Below are 16,679 nucleotides of genomic sequence, written 5' to 3'. Positions count from 1 at the left end.
CTTATGGTTTAATATGGCCTTCATACATCTTGCAGTTCCCATCTTGTTTTCAGGGGGTATAAGTTACTTTAAAAACAGTTATTTTAAATGTAAATATTTCTCTTATGAATTTTTATGCCAAATAAGTATTTAAGAACCAAATGTAACTCTGGGTTATGTCTCTCCCCTTTGCTGGGTGATGTGCAATTTTTAGACGTACGTCATATCCTCGGAGTACAGCCAGGTGGAAGGAGAGGAGCTGTAGTGGAATCACACTCAGGATGCCCTGGAGGCAGTCCACGGTGTGGGGCAGCTCGATTGTTTTATATGCAAACTTGGAACTTTCAGTGTCGTCCTTGGAGCACAGTATGATTGGGCGACCCTAAGACAGAGAAATGTGATCACAAGATGCAGATCATCTCTGAAAGAAGCAATCCCTCACACACAGCAGAGTTTCTGAGATAAACATATTGCAATCATAACAGTGATCTTTTGCTTTTGCTGGAGTTATGGATGAGGTGATGTATCCGATTTGTGTAAAGGACAAAGAGTTTGGAGGCTTTTTTGGTGAGGTTCGTATTCTTCCCTGGTAGGGGGTCACCTCCTGCTGCGTTCATGCAGCACCCATTTGTGAGTGGCTCCAATGTGCTTTGCAAAGAGCAGGAGCTCTTACCCCTTACTCCAGGGGCTCATAGTCAAGTGGTAAGAAAACAAAAATGTAAATAAGCAAACCGATAAATAACAATGAATTTCAGATAAAAGCCACCTGGGCGGTAAAACCCCGTAACATGCTTGGGAGACAGTGGTGAGGTCCGAGGAGCTCTCTAAAAAGGAGACATTTGTATTGAGACCTGAATGATGAGAGGCCAACTCCCCGAAGAAGTGTGGGAAGAATGTTCGGGGCAGAGAGAGCAGCCTGTGTTCTACAAGTTCTAGCGAATTATTGAAACTGAGGGGGTGGTGGGAACTCCTGAATTTGGATCCAGTTGGTCAGAAGTGTGGGTGGCCTAGGAAACCCAAAGATTGTAGCTAGTGGCTGAAGTGAGGGCGGTCTTGTGGAGGACAGTGCCCTTCACCTGTGAAATCTGACTAACTCTGGGTGGCCAATATCAGAACTATCCCCAGGGCTCTCCACCAGACCTCCTCTGGTCTCCATGCCTGGGATCCAGGACCCCTCTGGGCAATCTGGATCACTGGGCCTCACCTAAGAGCTTCTGTGGGCATGGCCGCAGGCTGGCCAGTCCCTTTCTGAATGTGCACCACACATGAGGGGCCCCAGGAGAGAGTGTGTGCTCACGCCTACTCCCCAGCAGGAACACCCATAGCTGGTGCCGGCAGACGGTGGGTGAGGCGGGCATGTGTGGAAGAGAACAGGAGGCATGTGTGGCAGAGAGCCCTCACCTGGCGGGCTGTGACCTGTTGCAGGGCATTCTGGCATTTGGCAAAGCAAGGATCCTTCATGATGACCATGATGACGGGCATCTGCTTGTCAATCAGCGCCAGGGGTCCGTGCTTCAGCTCCCCAGCTAGGATGCCTTCTGAGTGCATGTAGGTTATCTCTTTAATTTTCTGGGGAAACACGAGGTGGGATCATTGTCACACTGGGAAGACAGGGAGCAGATCAGCCAGAGGGGAGAAAGGGGAGGCGGGAAGGAATGATTCCAGGAAGCAGGGAGCTGAGGGCCAAGAGGCAGATGGACACATGGAGCGGTCAACAGCACTGAGGGCAGCCGAAAAGGCCAGGGCCAGGGGAGAGGGCTGGCTGCTGTCCAGAGCATGCACAAAGCCCAGCACACAGCCTGTGAACCCAGACCAGCTCTGGGACACAGTCACCCGCCTTGGATGGACAAGTCAGTGTCAATCTAGCTTTCCCCCTTCCCCTCTGTAGCCAGCCACATGGCCTCCCTAACAGTTATAATTTGTAATGATGGCATTTTATTCTACATCTTCATTCAATTATCTGATTAATCACTCCCCCAATTCTAGATCATTAATAACTTCCAAAGGGTTGCTCCAACTTAACTATCAAGCAAAATCACACACACACTGGGGTGTTAATGGAGTTTTCCCCCTATGTTTAGAGAGACACATTTTTTTTCAGTTACCATTAAACCCATGTCATTGAACTGGTGAGAGTGTTGAAGAAAACATTTCTCAACTCCCTAGAACTATTTATTTGGGTCAGGGAAACATTGTCAGGAGTGTGGCTCCATCCTGGATGCCGCAGATGGCTGAAGTGCTGGTACCCAAGTCACCACAGAGGGGCCACTGACTTGTGCCAGCAGCAGCGTAAAAGCTTCTTTCTTTCCCCCAAGACTAACTTGGAGACACAGCTGAATACTCATCTTTCACCAGCACACTCAGGAGCTGCAGCTGAGCACCCCACACCAGATGGCAGAGGCACGGGGCTGGGGCGCCAAAAGTGTGCCCCACCGAGGCATTGCCTCTATTACCCCTGAGAAGCAGTGTGCCTGGCCTCTCACTTCCTTTGACAGGGGTCAGAATATCCACTGGAAGGATGTGGGAGTTGAATCTCACTGCAGTCAGGCAATTCATGGCTTGTACCCCACACCCACTCCCCACTTCCTGTAATACTGTGAATGTTTCCCACAACTGGCATCGTTCTTCCAAATGGGGGTGGTGGTGGGGAGCAGCCACTTGTTCCCACGGGGAGAGAAGGGCAGCCAAGCTGAGTTATAGATGATACCCATGTGTGGGTACCAAATGCTGCCTCACCCTCCCCTCCCCTAGCACAATGCCCTGCCCTCCTTCCTGCTGGTTTCTCGGGGTGTCTCCTGTGACAGTCTCCCATTTACCTTGCTTGTTGATCCATAAACAGCAGGTGGATAGTGAGTAAAGGGCAAGCACTAGGCTCGGGTCCCTGGACATCACTTCCCACCCTCTCAGTAGCCCTGTGGTCCTGGCATCTTACCCCTACTCCAACGGCTTTCTCTCAAGCCGGTATGGATCTTTATAGCTGCAGTGGGCAAAACAGCCAATCACTGATATAAAAAATACAGGAATTTCAATGCTCATTCCTGAAGGATCCCAGCTCCCCTTGGAAGTTTGAGGAGTAAGAGGGACACTCTACAGAGACCCAACCCTGCAACTCTGGTCTGCCCAAATCCTCCCATGCAGACTGCTTGTGGCAGTGGAAAAAAGCAAAGTCCAAATGGACCTGATTTCGAATCTTAGGCTGATCACTTCCACTATGTAATTTTGAGCAAGATGAATTTTTTGGAGGCTCAGTTTGCTCCTGGGTAAAATGTAAACAATAACTGCCAGCCTCTCAGAAGATACTCATGAGGTAAGAATGAGCTATTCCAGATGGAGCCTGGTGCAGGTTGACACCTCAGGGGCTCTCATAAGGTTGCCCTGCCCGCTTTGTCTTCAGGAGATCAGGAGCCCTCATCTCCGTGTGGCCAGAGCTAGAATACCTGGTCAGTGAGCGAAACCCTCCCCTCCCCTAGCACAATGCCCTGCCCTCCTTCCTGCTGGTTTCTTGGGGTGTCTCCCATGCCTGCCATCATGCAGGGGCCAGTGGAGGTGGGGGTTGGTCAGAGGGGGCTCACCAAGGCTCCTTCCAGGCACGTGGCATAGTTATAGCCCCGCCCCATGACCAGGAGCGACCTCTGTGTGTAGAGCTCCAGGGCCAGGTCGTGGATCTTCTCATCCAGTGACAACACTTCCTTGATCAGCTCTAAGTGAAGCACATAGCAGAGGGGGAGAGCCAGTCACACCAATTATAAAACAAGATTCACAAAGAAAAGTCATGGTGTATAAGACAAGGTTTTAGAACTCACATCACTTACACACTTGCCTTCCTTGTATTAGTTTCAAAGGACTTTAAATGTAGATTATGGGAAATAGCTTGTGTTATCGGCCAGGATTTTATTGTGATGGTGATTCGTATTTGTGTTTATACTTTCCTGAGCACATAAGTAAGTAGGGAAGTGTTATTTCTAGCTCCATTTTACAGGCAAGGCAACAGAGGTTCAGAGAGGCTAAATCCCCAGCTGACCAGCCACACAGCTGACACTCCATACTAATGCCCCTCATCTGGGCCACATGCCATGTCTGGAAACAAAGCCAGTGTAGGTTGGACCAGCACTTCTCAAATTTTTTGGTCTCAGGACTCCCTTACGCTCTTAACATTTACTATGAATTTCTAAAAACCTTTATTTTTGTGGGTTATAGCTATCAATATTTACCAGAATAGAAGCTGAGAAAATTAAAGATACTTATTCATTCATTTAAAAATAATAATAAACCCATGAAATGAAAAAAATCAGTGAGAAGAGTGGCACTATTTTACATTTTTGCAAATCTTTAATGCCTGACTTTTTCATAAAAGACAGATTCTCCTATCTGCTTCCCCATTCAATCTGTTGTGATATGTTTTTTGGTTGAAGTACAGGAAGAAAATCTGGCCTCACAGAGATTTGTAGTTGGAGAAAGAAGGCATATTTAAACAACTTTTTCAAATAATTGTGAATGTTCTTTGATAGTACACCAAACTTAAGAAGTGACAATTTCTTAAAAGGGTAGGTGCAAATGTGGAATCTGAGATCATATCAACAAACTTTTCCTACCTTGTTACATTAAAATGTATTTGTCTATCTTGCACTTACCTAAATGGGTCTTTTACATGTGCATAATTTTATAACACTGCATTGGCCATTTGCAAAATATTGGTTCACTGAGTTACCCAAATCTTCTAAAAATGGACACATTTCATTATAAAATATTTTTTAAAAAAGTCATATTTGTTAAAATCACTGTGATCTCATCAGAGATGTTTCTGAGTATTGGGAGGAGGTCAAACTCGAGCTGACAGCTACAAGTATTCCAGATCATGTTTCGGTTGAAAGCTCGAAGGTTATCATTAGCAACAAAAACTGTTATCAGGGGCTTCCTTGGTGGCGCAGTGGTTGAGAGTCCGCCTGCCGATGCAGGGGACACAGGTTTGTGCCCCGGTCTGGGAAGATCCCACATGCCGCGGAGCAGCTGGGCCTGTGAACCATGGCAGCTGAGCCTGCGCGTCCGGAGCCTGTGCTCCGCAACGAAAAAAAAAACAAACAAAAAAAAAACCAAAAAACTGTTATCAGTTGTTTTTCTCAAAGTGTCAGGATAACTTGGTTCACTTTTGAGAAAATGTCTGCCAAGTACCAACTCAGCTTGTTAATCAATCATAGGGCGTTTTTCTCTGGAACAACCTCAGGGTGCTGCATACCTTCCATTTGTCACATAGAATATTAAAAAGTGTTGCAGTTTAATAAGACTAATGCATTTTACCATATCATCAAAGACATTCCTAAGTGAAGCTATGTGCATTTCTGTCATGGGAATAGTGTGATGCCTCTGCCTTGAAATGTGCTAAAGTGCCAGCGGCGGCCATCATTGCCTTTGCAGATGTTCACACAGAGAGAAAGGCAAAAGCATCTTATTCACTATAAATAACATATTACTAAGAAAATAGTTTTGACTGAAAGGGACCCCAGGACCTTTGGGTTTACATCTTGGTAACTGCCTAGCAGAATAGAGTCCTGTTTTTGCAGGATTATTATCTGGCTTAAAGTTAAGAAAGTTTTTCTTGTCAATAAATTTTCAGCATGTTGTCTTGGTCAGATTCAGACCCCTAGAGCTTGTATGGTTACATGGTGGCTTTCCCTCACTGCCTTCTCTGAGGTTTGCCCTTGGTTCCAGAATAAAGTCTGGTGAGACTGTGAAGGAGCAGTTTGGGCCAGGAAGAGGTGTGAGGCCATTTACTCCTTCTTATGTATTTCCTGAGCAACTACTGAATGTCTGCCCTGGCTGGACACCTGGCATCCAGCAGTGACTCTGACAGACACGGTTGTGTGCTCACTGAGCAGACACGGTTGGGGAAGACAAGCCAATTCACAGGAGGACAGGTAATTTCAGATCATGGTATGTGCTATAAAGAAAAGAAATGGGCTAATGTTTTTTAGAGAGATGGGCAGGGGATTAGTGCCCCTATTAGGGTGGCCAGGGAGGGTCCCGGAGGTGACATTTGAGCTGAGACTTGGGTAATGGGAGGCGTCAGTCATATGAAGAGCTGGAGGAAGAGGGTTTTGGTAGAGGAAAGAGCCAGTGCAAAAGCCCTGTGGTGGAAAGAGCTTGGCATTGCTGAGGATCAGAAGGTCAGTGAGGCAGCTCAGGGAGGGGGAGGGAGCTCGATGAGGTCAGAGGCACAGGGGCCCAGAGTGCAGGGCTCCGTGGCCTGGTGACAAGTGCGGACTTTAATCTTGGCCCAGTGGGGGCTGCTTCAGGGATTCAGTGGTAAGTAAAAGTTTTGAGGAGAAGGGAATGATTAACAGCATTGTTTATGGGAGAGAGTCAAGTAAGAGAGCAGCCAGGAACAGTCCACAGGATTTGATAATGAGCAGTTTAGCTTTGGAACATACCAGGTAAAGATCTCAGGCCATGGATGATCTCTCGCCTTCTGTTTTGTAGTGAAATGCGGTCTTCGGACATCATCAAACCAAACATCACCAGGGAGATGAACTGACTGGTGTAAGCCTGAGGACAAAACAGTGGTGCTAGCAGAGCCGGGGTGATGTACATGTGGTGACCACTCAAGACGAGACAGATTCCTGGGCTCCCCTCTTGGCCCCCTGTCCACCCACCCAGCAGAGGCCCTCCTGCGGGTGCCCACATGGCTCCTTCTACCTTGGTGCTGGCCACGCCGATCTCCGGTCCTGCATTGATGTGGACTCCGCAGTCAGTCTCTCGGGAGATGGAGCTGCCCACAGTGTTGGTGACACCCACGGTCAGGGCCCGGCGGTCCTTACAGTAGCGCAGTGCCAGGAGGGTGTCTGCGGTCTCACCTGCCACACAGGTCCTTCTTTTCAGCTCACAGGTATGTGGGCTCTGCCAGCCTTAACCCCCAGCCCCCAACTCATTTACTTCTGGCCCTTAGGCAGAAATTGATGTCCAGACACAGTTGGTGTGTGCTCAGAAAGGAAAATGCATGCTCAACAATTTTTCTGGTTGATTCTTTTTTTTTTTTTAATGTAAGATGCTCTTTATTCAAGGGCTATGAATACCAAAAACACAGTTAGCACTTAGATCTTGAAAAAGGAGAGTTCTTTAGGTTTAAAAGTAAATAGGAAAATAAAACATTCATAGGGATTTGAATTTGAAGGTTGAAATTAATTTATCACTTCTCATTTTACCACTCAGTGTGAAGTGCATGTTCTAGGGGATGTTAAGACCTTTCTCATGAAAGTTGGTAAACTGTTCAACTGGATGGGGCCTCCATGTGGGGACCCTGACAGCACAGACATATGGGAGTCACTCGATCACTTGGGTGTTTAGTAATGCAATTAATGTGGTTCATTGTGATCATTTATGTAACTAGAAGATGAAAGCTGATTAGTAAGTGGAACTAATTTGGAAGGAATTTATTAAAAGTTTGTTCATGATTAAGTGTTGAATAGAACATTTAAGTTCTACAATTGATGTTTTCATGAAAAATATGTGAGATTATTTTTTCTAAAAATGGTTCAAGATTCTCTTGTCCCAGCTCTTCTCTAATCTAATTTCTCTTGAATATTAAGACAGAGTGGTTTATAAATACTTCTCCACTTTCTCACTTCCCATTTCCTATTCAACACACTACAGCCTGGCCTTGTGCCCTGGTTGATTCTCAGATTCACGATTTTCCTACTATTTATGTGGCGAGTGCTTGCTCATCCACTGTCTCACTGAACTCTCATGACAACTCTGTAGGGGGCATCATCCCCATTTTCCCTTGAGGATGAGGTACTCAGAGATGGAGCAAATCAATGCCTCACTCACTCAAGGCCAAGTAGCTGTGGGTGATAGTGTGGGCCTGGCTCCCAGTGCCCTTTCTCGGACTCTAAACTGCCTTATTCAGAATGGGCTGAGATTTAAGTTAAAAAGCAAGAATGCCCCTAAATGGTGTTTCTCAAACAGATCTTGTTTTAAAGGAAAACATTTCTTGTCCTAGTGTGTACTCAAATTATTTTTATAAAAAAGCTTAAATAGGTTCATGCACAAACCAGCACAAACTTCCTATGTTTGTAAGTCCTAAAGAACTCAAGCTAAATTAAATATGATCCAGAACATAAAACCAAACATTCAATGTTCACAGAGCCACCACTCTTGGCTGTGCTGTCCTAACTTCTCTGCAGTGCAGGCTGGTGCTACTATGGCCCAATTCTCCTCTCCTGTTTCTGCTCAGACTTGCGTCTAGTGAACTGGGGTGCTACAAGGCCTTCCCTTAGCACCTATGGGAGCAAGGGAGCTCTATCTTCATGGGGTGCTCTATCTTCATCGGCAACATCCCCATTTTTGATACAGTTAAAAAAATTTAATGTAAAGGGGTGAACAAAGTGAAACTTTAAACCCCTTCTATGAAGTCACTCAGGAGGTGCCACTGCATTATTTTCACATTAAAACCACTTCTGTTCTTTGGTTAGTGGCTTCCACCAATTCATGAAACATTTTTAGGCTCTGATGGGATTGTAAACCCAAAGGTAACAGTGGCAACTGAAGTCAGAGGGCAGCACCTGGGTACGAGGTGGTCAGCTAGATGGTGGCTGTGTCTGTGTTAGTTTTTCTTAGCTTGTTACTGAAATGGAAATGGTATTGAAACTTCATAATGAAAGCAGTATAAAAAGATATTAGGGTATTGCTGTTAATGCTTCAATTGCGATAATGACATTGGTGTTATATTTTTTCTTTTATCATTTAGAGATATGTTCTGCAATATTTATGGATGAAAGAACATGATGTCTGAGACTGACTTTAAAATAACACAGTGAAGGGGAGGGGTTAAAGTAGATATGATGACACAAGATGGGTGAGTTATTCCATAACATAACTGCTGAGCCTAGGTGCTTCTTTATGCAAGTCTCTCTTTTATAAAAGTTTGGGATTTTCCATAATTCAGTGTATAAAAATCCTCCTAGAGCTCATGAGGACTCCAAGCATATGACCATGGATCATCTCCCTGACCCTCCGTCCTGCCTTGAGCTGGAGCAAACACCCAAGCCTAGTGTTAGAATGCCACCCAGGCAGGGTTTCCTGAGCTGAGGGCAGCCTGGGCTCTCTACACCTGAGTAGTGTCTCTCCATGCCTCGCACTGTTGGGTTGCGTGAGCACTGTATGGTGCCCACACAGTTCTTGAAGTGACTCTCAACTAGCAGAATTAAACTTTCCTCTAATTTAAACCCAGCACACATTTCTGAGTATCTCGGTGAGTGGTCCCTTAAGTCCTGGACTTGGAACAGCAGGAGGAGGGAGAACCTGGCTGCATGGCCCTCCCCATAAAATGGGACAGTAGCTGATGGCCCTGAGGGTTGAATGACCCTGGGCATGAGAGAGTGTGGCACATGGTCTATGTGCAGAGAACTTCATGGGATGAAGGAGGGAGGGAGCTGCATGGTGTGTCACTGAGAGGACAGAGCCCTGAGATGAACTAGCGAAAACCTGTAACCCTTACCTGACTGGCTTATGAAAAAGCAAACGTCATCCCTGAACACAGGTGTGTTCCTGTCCAGAAAATCACTAGCAAGTTCAACCATCACCGGGAGCTCGGTCAGTTCCTCCAAAACTTGCCGCGTCTGAAGCCAACAAGAATGGGGACTAAAGTCAGTCATGAACAGTACAGGGACAAAGGTGGCTGGGCTTCTAAGACAGTTGATGAAATGGAACCTCTGCGTCCAGGTGAGCAGGGAACTTCAGGCATTCACAGGCCAAACTGCTGGAGAAATGGCTCCATGCCAGTTCTCGTACTGGCTCATGGCACCAAATTTGGAAGGCCAAATGCATGACAGCATTTAAGACTCATCTTGTCCTAGCCAACACTGCCTCCCAGGCACTATCAAGGGCCCAGCATGTTGCACTTACGGCCACAGCAGCATGGTAGCTAGTTCCACAGCCAATCACAATGAGCCGGCGACATCGTCTGATCTCCTTCAAGTGGTCCTTCAAGCCGCCCAGAAGCACTGCAGGACACATGCAGTGTGTTAATGCTGACATGACACAGGGATTGTGCATTGGCCCAGGGCTCGGACGAGGGATTACCTGTGTTGGTCTCAAAATTCACCCGACCTCTCATGGTATTGAAAACTGATTCTGGCTGTTCAAATATCTCCTTCTGCATAAATGCACTGAAGTTACCTGGTCAAACAAACATCAACAGGATGTCAATTTTAATGTTGTTACACTTTCACTGCTTAGCTTTTAATCAAGAAGAACAGTTGTTATGCAGTTAGTCACAGTGACACATGTAAAGGCTACTGCAGATTACAAAAGGTGTCTCCAGGTATTGTCCCACCTGATACTCATGGTGACAAGCCAGATAAGGTATGATTATTATCTTCAATGTGCGTATCAGACCCTGCAACTTGAGGGAGGGAGGGATGTAAGTAACAAATGCATGGCTGGCCTTCCTGGGCCACGCTCCTCTTAACAAGGCCAGAGGAAAGTAAAATGTTTTACTTCCTAACACCCACCTACTTAGGGAAGTACAAATTAAGCGAGCCTAAGGAAATAGGCAATTTTTTTTAAACCAAATTCCCTCCTATACACTGTATTAAAACAAAAAACCAAAAATCTTTTTAGCCACATATTTCTAGGGCTCTGATGTGAATGAAACCGGATGACATCTAAGACCCCCGACGGGTGCTGTGCCTGATGCCTGTCGACAGGTGTCCACAGACAAGGCGGGAGTGTCCTCTGGGATACACACACGCATGATGCCAAGCATCACAGTGTCCCTGTCTGCTGCCCTCGGCAGAGAACTTGTAGAAAGAGTGCCACGAAGCAAACAGAGCAAGTGAGGAGGGGTCGGGCCATTGCAGATATGGATCAGGGAAGGCCTCTCTGAGGGGGTGACGTTTCAGGAGAGATGATCAAAAGGAGCTGGTCCTGTGCGAAGCTGAGTGAGTGCGATGACCCCCAGGGGAGTAAGCACTCCGCCTGTCTGAGTAACAGTGAGGCAGCCAGGGCGGGCAGGGAGGGGCACAGTGGAGAAGGGTTGTGCAAGGTGGGGCCAGGCTGTGTGTGGATGGCTGTGGGCTGTGGCAGGGAGTGTGGGTTTTATGCTGAGAACAGTGGGAAGCCATTGGAGGGCTTTACACAGCATGATAAGAGGGTATGATTCACGTTCTTAAACGTTTACCCAGGCTGCCCTGTGGAGAGGAGGGTGTAGGGAGACAAGTGTGGGTGCAGGAAGATAAACTCCCCTCACAAGGAGAAAGTAGTCCACAGTCCCCCGTTACTGCAGGCCTCTCATCCAGAGAAGAAATGATGCCTGGGGTGTAGGAATGTGTCCCAGAGAATCTGTAAAGGGAGGTAGTTGATGGACTGGGGTCAGTTCAAGCAGGGAGACCTGGTGCCGGGGCATGGTCAGAAGCCCCTTTGGAGTAGCCAGGCCAGGTGCCCCACATCCCCTGAGATGTATGAACCACAGACCACCTGCAGCCCCACTCCGGTGCTCACAGCAGGCAGGAAGGCTGTAGTGCCCACCCATGACAGGGCAGAGAGTCTCAGGAGCTCCCCCACAGAGCACCTGCCCCATGAGGCTGCTGCACAGGGACCCTCAGAGGACACCTGCCTTTCATGATTTGCTGCAATTCCATCTGCAAGGTCTGTATGGCTCGAGATGGGTCATCACTAGCCGAACGCTTGACCCGGTGAATAGAGAGTTTCCCATCAGCCACTGCAGCAATGTCATCATCCTCAAGGAAGATGACCCGGTTGGTGTGTTCTATGATAGCGCTGGAGCAAGGAAAATATGGGTGTCAGAGATGGGGCCTGTCCTTGACAGTTACAAGATGTGGGTCCATATCAGTAACACTGAATAGCATTTTAGGATATGGCATATAAACATTGATTCATACCTCCCGCCCCTCCCCTCCACCCAGAATTATTTTGAAGCCAGTCCAGACATCAAATCATGTGTAAACATTTTAGCTTATAGCTCTAAAAGACAAGGATTATTTTTCACCCTACTACAATACCATTATCACATCTAAGAGCAATAGTTTTTCCTTCATATCATCAAGTATCCAGTATGTTCAATTTTCCCCAGTAATCTCATAGATGTCCTTTTATAATTGTTTTCCTCGAATCAGGATCCAAACAATGTCACCTTTGGAGAATGCTCAGGAACCAACACATTCTGAATAATAAAGGGAAAGAATGAAACATTTATCTTGCCTTTCCAAATGACCTTTCAGAATAACCACAGTTTATGAAGGCAAGTTTCTCTTTATAGGAGAAATATAGCTAATAAAGAAGGAATGATAGAATTATAATAATCAACTTACGAATTCCTAATCATTAATAGCCCTAATCAAGGTCCATCAGTGGCTACTGAAATGAAGAAATGAAAAGCTAAGAGCAGCTTTATAATGGATGGATAAGGCTTCTGATCTTTGAACCCCCTGATCAATTTTAACAGTACTACAAAAAGACAATGAGACATAGTGCCTCCTGATGGAAGGACAAACTACCTATTAAATAGTCTTGCCAAAAAAAAAGCAAACCTGAAGATCAAGCTTCTAGACACCTATAAACTTCTGTTTGCAGGAAATACGGTGAACAGAAGAACATGGAGGAGGCACTCAACAAAATCCATATAGTGGGAAACTCATTAGGACAGATGACTCCTTTTCTTACACACACACACACACACACACACACACACACACACACACACACACACAAAGCAAGAAAAAGCGGGGGGACTTAAAAGCAAACTATAAGATCTATCCACTAATGAAATGTGCAGTCATTGTGTTTATTTTTATAGTAACTTTCTCTGTGTGGAAATAAGAATTTTTCCCTTGAGATGGAAACAGAAAGTTTCTTTTAAAAATAAAATTGTTAGAAAAGTTGGTAAATGAAAAAGAAAGTTAGGTAATCAATAGTACAGGTGGTACATAGATATGGTAAAAACCATGAAGGTGGTACCTGAAGGACCATGGGAGAAAAAAACCCTCATTCTACCAAGTGCTACACCGACATGTGCCCTGTGCAGAAAAAGGAGCATTTAAAACTCCTGATGCAAAGTTAAAAAGAGAAATAATCAAGTTCTATGGTTCTAAGAGAGGTGTCTCCAGATCCTAGGGAAGAAAGACAAAGAAGGATGGAAAGCCACTGCACTGGAAAAAATATTTTAAACAATATACATTCTTTGAATAAAAAGCAGAAAACACAGGCAACAAGAGGAAGAAGTAAAAACGGCCCGATTCAATCTCCAGTAGATAAATGCTACTTACAAGTATTGTCCTTCAGACAGTGCTTAATACGTGTGTTTGTATTCATCTGTGTGTGTACATCTGCATGTTTAAATATAATTACTGTTTTAATTTACAGAATGGATGGCAGTCATCAAAATTACTGGCCCAGGAATTAGACCTGAGGTGGAATCCTCATCCCTGTCTCTTACCAGCCTGTGCCCTCGGGCAACACAGACATGACCCCTCTGAGCCCATCTCGGGTTCCTCTGCTTTAAACTGGGAGATGACCCCTGTGCCTTCACCAGAGGTTTGTTGTGATTATTAAATGGGATAGTCTTGGTGAAGCCCTCAACACAGTGCCCAGCCATAAGTGCACAGCAATGCTGGCCACTGTTGTCACGAGAGCTCTATGTGCCTTCGTACCTGAAACGGTCACCTTGGTCACTCTTATTTTTCAATATATGCTTTTTCATCTACACACAATACATTATAGAATCACTTTATTAAGTTCCAAAAACCTAAACAAACAAAATAATGTCAAGGATTTTAATTATAGCATCGAATTTACAGATTAAGAAGTCAATATCTTTAAAAATAATTTTTAATTATTAAATTAACTTTAAACCAATTAACGTTTTCAGAATAATATTAAGGCTTCCTACCAAGGAATGTGGAATCTCTCCCTTTATTCAAATCTCTTCTTATTTCTCATGGTAAATTTCTGTAGTCTTCCCCAAACAGGTTCTTGGACTATTTTTATTTAAATTTATTTTAAGGGATTAAAACTTTTTTTTCAGCTCTGGTAAATAGATTACTTTTTTAGTTCAACAAAAGTTTGCTGAGAGCCTACTGTGCCAGTCACTTGTGGAGACATGAGGGGGAACAGGGTAGATATGGTCCCCTACCACCCACCTCACTGAGCTGACAGCGAAGTGACAACTGCTGGAATGTCGAATTTCTATACCTTTATACTCTGACCAGCCACAAGTATAACTTCTAACAGCCTTTCAAGTGGATTTTTTTTTTTTTTTTTTTTTGCGGTACGCGGGCCTCTCACTGTTGTGGCCTCTCCCGTTGCGGAGCACAGGTTCCAGACGCGCAGGCTCAGCGGCCATGGCTCATGGGCCCAGCCGCTCCGAGCATGTGGGGTCTTCCCGGACCGGGGCACGAACCCGTGCCCCCTGCATCGGCAGGCGGACTCTCAACCAAAGAATGCTTAGCTTTTTTTTTTTTTTTTTTTTTTGCAGTACGCGGGCCTCTCACTGCTGCGGCCTCTCCCATTGCGGAGCACAGGCTCCAGACGCGCAGGCTCAGCATCCATGGCCCACGGGCCTAGCCGCTCCACGGCATGTGGGATCTTCCCGGACCGGGGCACGAACCTGTGTCCTCTGCATCTGCAGGCAGACTCTCAACCACAGCGCCACCAGGGAAGCCCTGGATTTTCAAAGTATATAATTGTATTGCCTACAAATAATTCTTTAATCTCCTTTCAAGCATTTGTCTTTTTTTTTTTGAGAAACATCTACCATACTTCATTGAATATAAGGTAACATTGATTTTTTTTTTTTACATAACAATTTTTCAATTTAATCAAATCTCATTTTTATAAGTAACTACTTCACAACAAGTTAACATGCTAAGGCAACATCAATAGATGAAAAAAGGTAGTCCCTGGCCCCAAGGAATGTTGCCCAGGAGAAGACAGAGATATGTAAAAAATACAATACAGTGTAGCGAGTGCAACAATCAGGCATGCAGAAGTGCAAGGGTAGCAAAAAGAAGCATGTGATCACAACACTAAAAAGAAGTCTGCACAAAAGACATAATATGTAAACTGAGTTTTGAAAAATGAAGTGGGTTTCCCAGATGCCCCATAGGGAGAAAGGAATTCTTGGAGGAGGGAAAAGCATAATTCAATTCATATAATCCTAGAAGTGAAGTAGTCTATGGCAGGAGAAATGATTGGACACAGGCGTCATGAATACTTGTATGTCTGCATTTTACCAAGTCCATTCTAAAGGAAACTTTGAGGATCAACTCGGGGGTGGGGGGCCACGGGGGGACAGAACTAGTCATTCTTGTAAGAAACACTGGAACCAGTTTCTACCAGCCCACCAAAAAAACTACTTCAAAGGCAACAGGGTATCACAGAAAGGGCTTGTTTTTAGTTCATTAGGCCTCACTTAAAATTCTGATTCCACAATGCACTTGCTTTGGGATCTTGAACAACACTCATAACCTCTGCAAATTTCAGTATAGTAAGTTTATGTGATTACCTTCATCTGTAATATCCCTGCATTGCAATCTTAATGGAAACTCAAGTTCAGGTCAAAGACAAGTTTCTCTGTGACTTCTCCTCTAAATTTTTTTTTAACGTCTTTATTGGAGTATAATTGCTTTATAATGGTGTGTTAGTTTCTGCTTTATAACAAAGTGAATCAGTTATACATATACATATGTTCCCATATCTCTTCCTTCTTGCGTCTCCCTCCCTCCCACCCTCCCTATCACACCCCTCTAGGTGGTCACAAACCACTGAGCTGATCTCCCTGTGCTATGCGGCTGCTTCCCACTAGCTATCTATTTTACGTTTGGTAGTCCATGCCACTCTCTCACTTTGTCACAGCTCACCCTTCCCCCTCCCCATATCCTCAAGTCCATTCTCTAGTAGGTCTGTGTCTTTATTCCCATCTTACCCCTAGGTTCTTCATGACCTTTTTTTTTTCTTAGATTCCATATATATGTGTTAGCATATGGTATTTGTTTTTCTCTTTCTGACTTACTTCACTCTGTATCACAGACTCTAGGTCCATCCACCTCACTACAAATAACTCAGTTTCGTTTCTTTTTATGGCTGAGTAATATTCCATTGTATATATGTGCCACATCTTCTTTATCCATTCATCTGTTGATGGACACTTAGGTTGCTTCCATGTCCTGGCTATTGTAAATAGAGCTGCAATGAACATTTTGGTACATAACTCTTTTTGAATTATGGTTTTCTCAGGGTATATGCCCAGTAGTGGGATTGCTGGGTCATATGGTAGTTCTATTTGTAGTTTTTTAAGGAACCTCCATACTGTTCTCCATAGTGGCTGTATCAATTTACATTCCCACCAACAGTGCAAGAGTGTTCCCTTTTCTCCACACCCTCTCCAGCATTTATTGCTTCTAGATTTTTTGATGATGGCCATTCTGACTGGTGTGAGATGATATCTCATTGTAGTTTTGATTTGCATTTCTCTAATGATTAATGATGTTGAGCATTCTTTCATGTGTTTGTTGGCAATCTGTATATCTTCTTTGGAGAAATGTCTGTTTAGGTCTTCTGCCCATTTTTGGATTGGGTTGTTTGTTTTTTTGTTATTGAGCTGCATGAGCTGCTTGTAAATTTTGGCAATTAATCCTTTGTCAGTTGCTTCATTTGCAAATATTTTCTCCCATTCTGAGGGTTGTCTTTTG

The 16,679-nt window shown here is 44.8% G+C and overlaps 1 protein-coding gene across 2 annotated transcripts in view; it reads right to left on the bottom strand.

The window, feature by feature from the left end:
• The window catches only part of GFPT2 (glutamine-fructose-6-phosphate transaminase 2), a 45,540-nt gene that overhangs the window by 1,902 nt on the left and 26,959 nt on the right, over nucleotides 1–16,679 (bottom strand). For both annotated transcript variants that reach the window (XM_060144390.1, XM_060144391.1), the window contains 9 exons: nucleotides 11,588–11,751; nucleotides 10,054–10,149; nucleotides 9,877–9,974; nucleotides 9,470–9,590; nucleotides 6,670–6,827; nucleotides 6,405–6,519; nucleotides 3,552–3,679; nucleotides 1,381–1,548; nucleotides 200–361 (listed from right to left, as the gene is read on the bottom strand). In XM_060144390.1, the coding sequence (XP_060000373.1) occupies nucleotides 200–361; nucleotides 1,381–1,548; nucleotides 3,552–3,679; nucleotides 6,405–6,519; nucleotides 6,670–6,827; nucleotides 9,470–9,590; nucleotides 9,877–9,974; nucleotides 10,054–10,149; nucleotides 11,588–11,751 (1,210 nt within the window). The remainder of the gene's footprint in view (nucleotides 1–199; nucleotides 362–1,380; nucleotides 1,549–3,551; nucleotides 3,680–6,404; nucleotides 6,520–6,669; nucleotides 6,828–9,469; nucleotides 9,591–9,876; nucleotides 9,975–10,053; nucleotides 10,150–11,587; nucleotides 11,752–16,679) is intronic.

The sequence above is a fragment of the Lagenorhynchus albirostris genome, chromosome 3 (assembly GCF_949774975.1).
Source record: "Lagenorhynchus albirostris chromosome 3, mLagAlb1.1, whole genome shotgun sequence".
Classification (NCBI taxonomy): domain Eukaryota; kingdom Metazoa; phylum Chordata; class Mammalia; order Artiodactyla; family Delphinidae; genus Lagenorhynchus; species Lagenorhynchus albirostris.
Note: the sequence above shows the minus strand (reverse complement) of the source record. Positions and strands in the feature narration are given on the sequence as shown.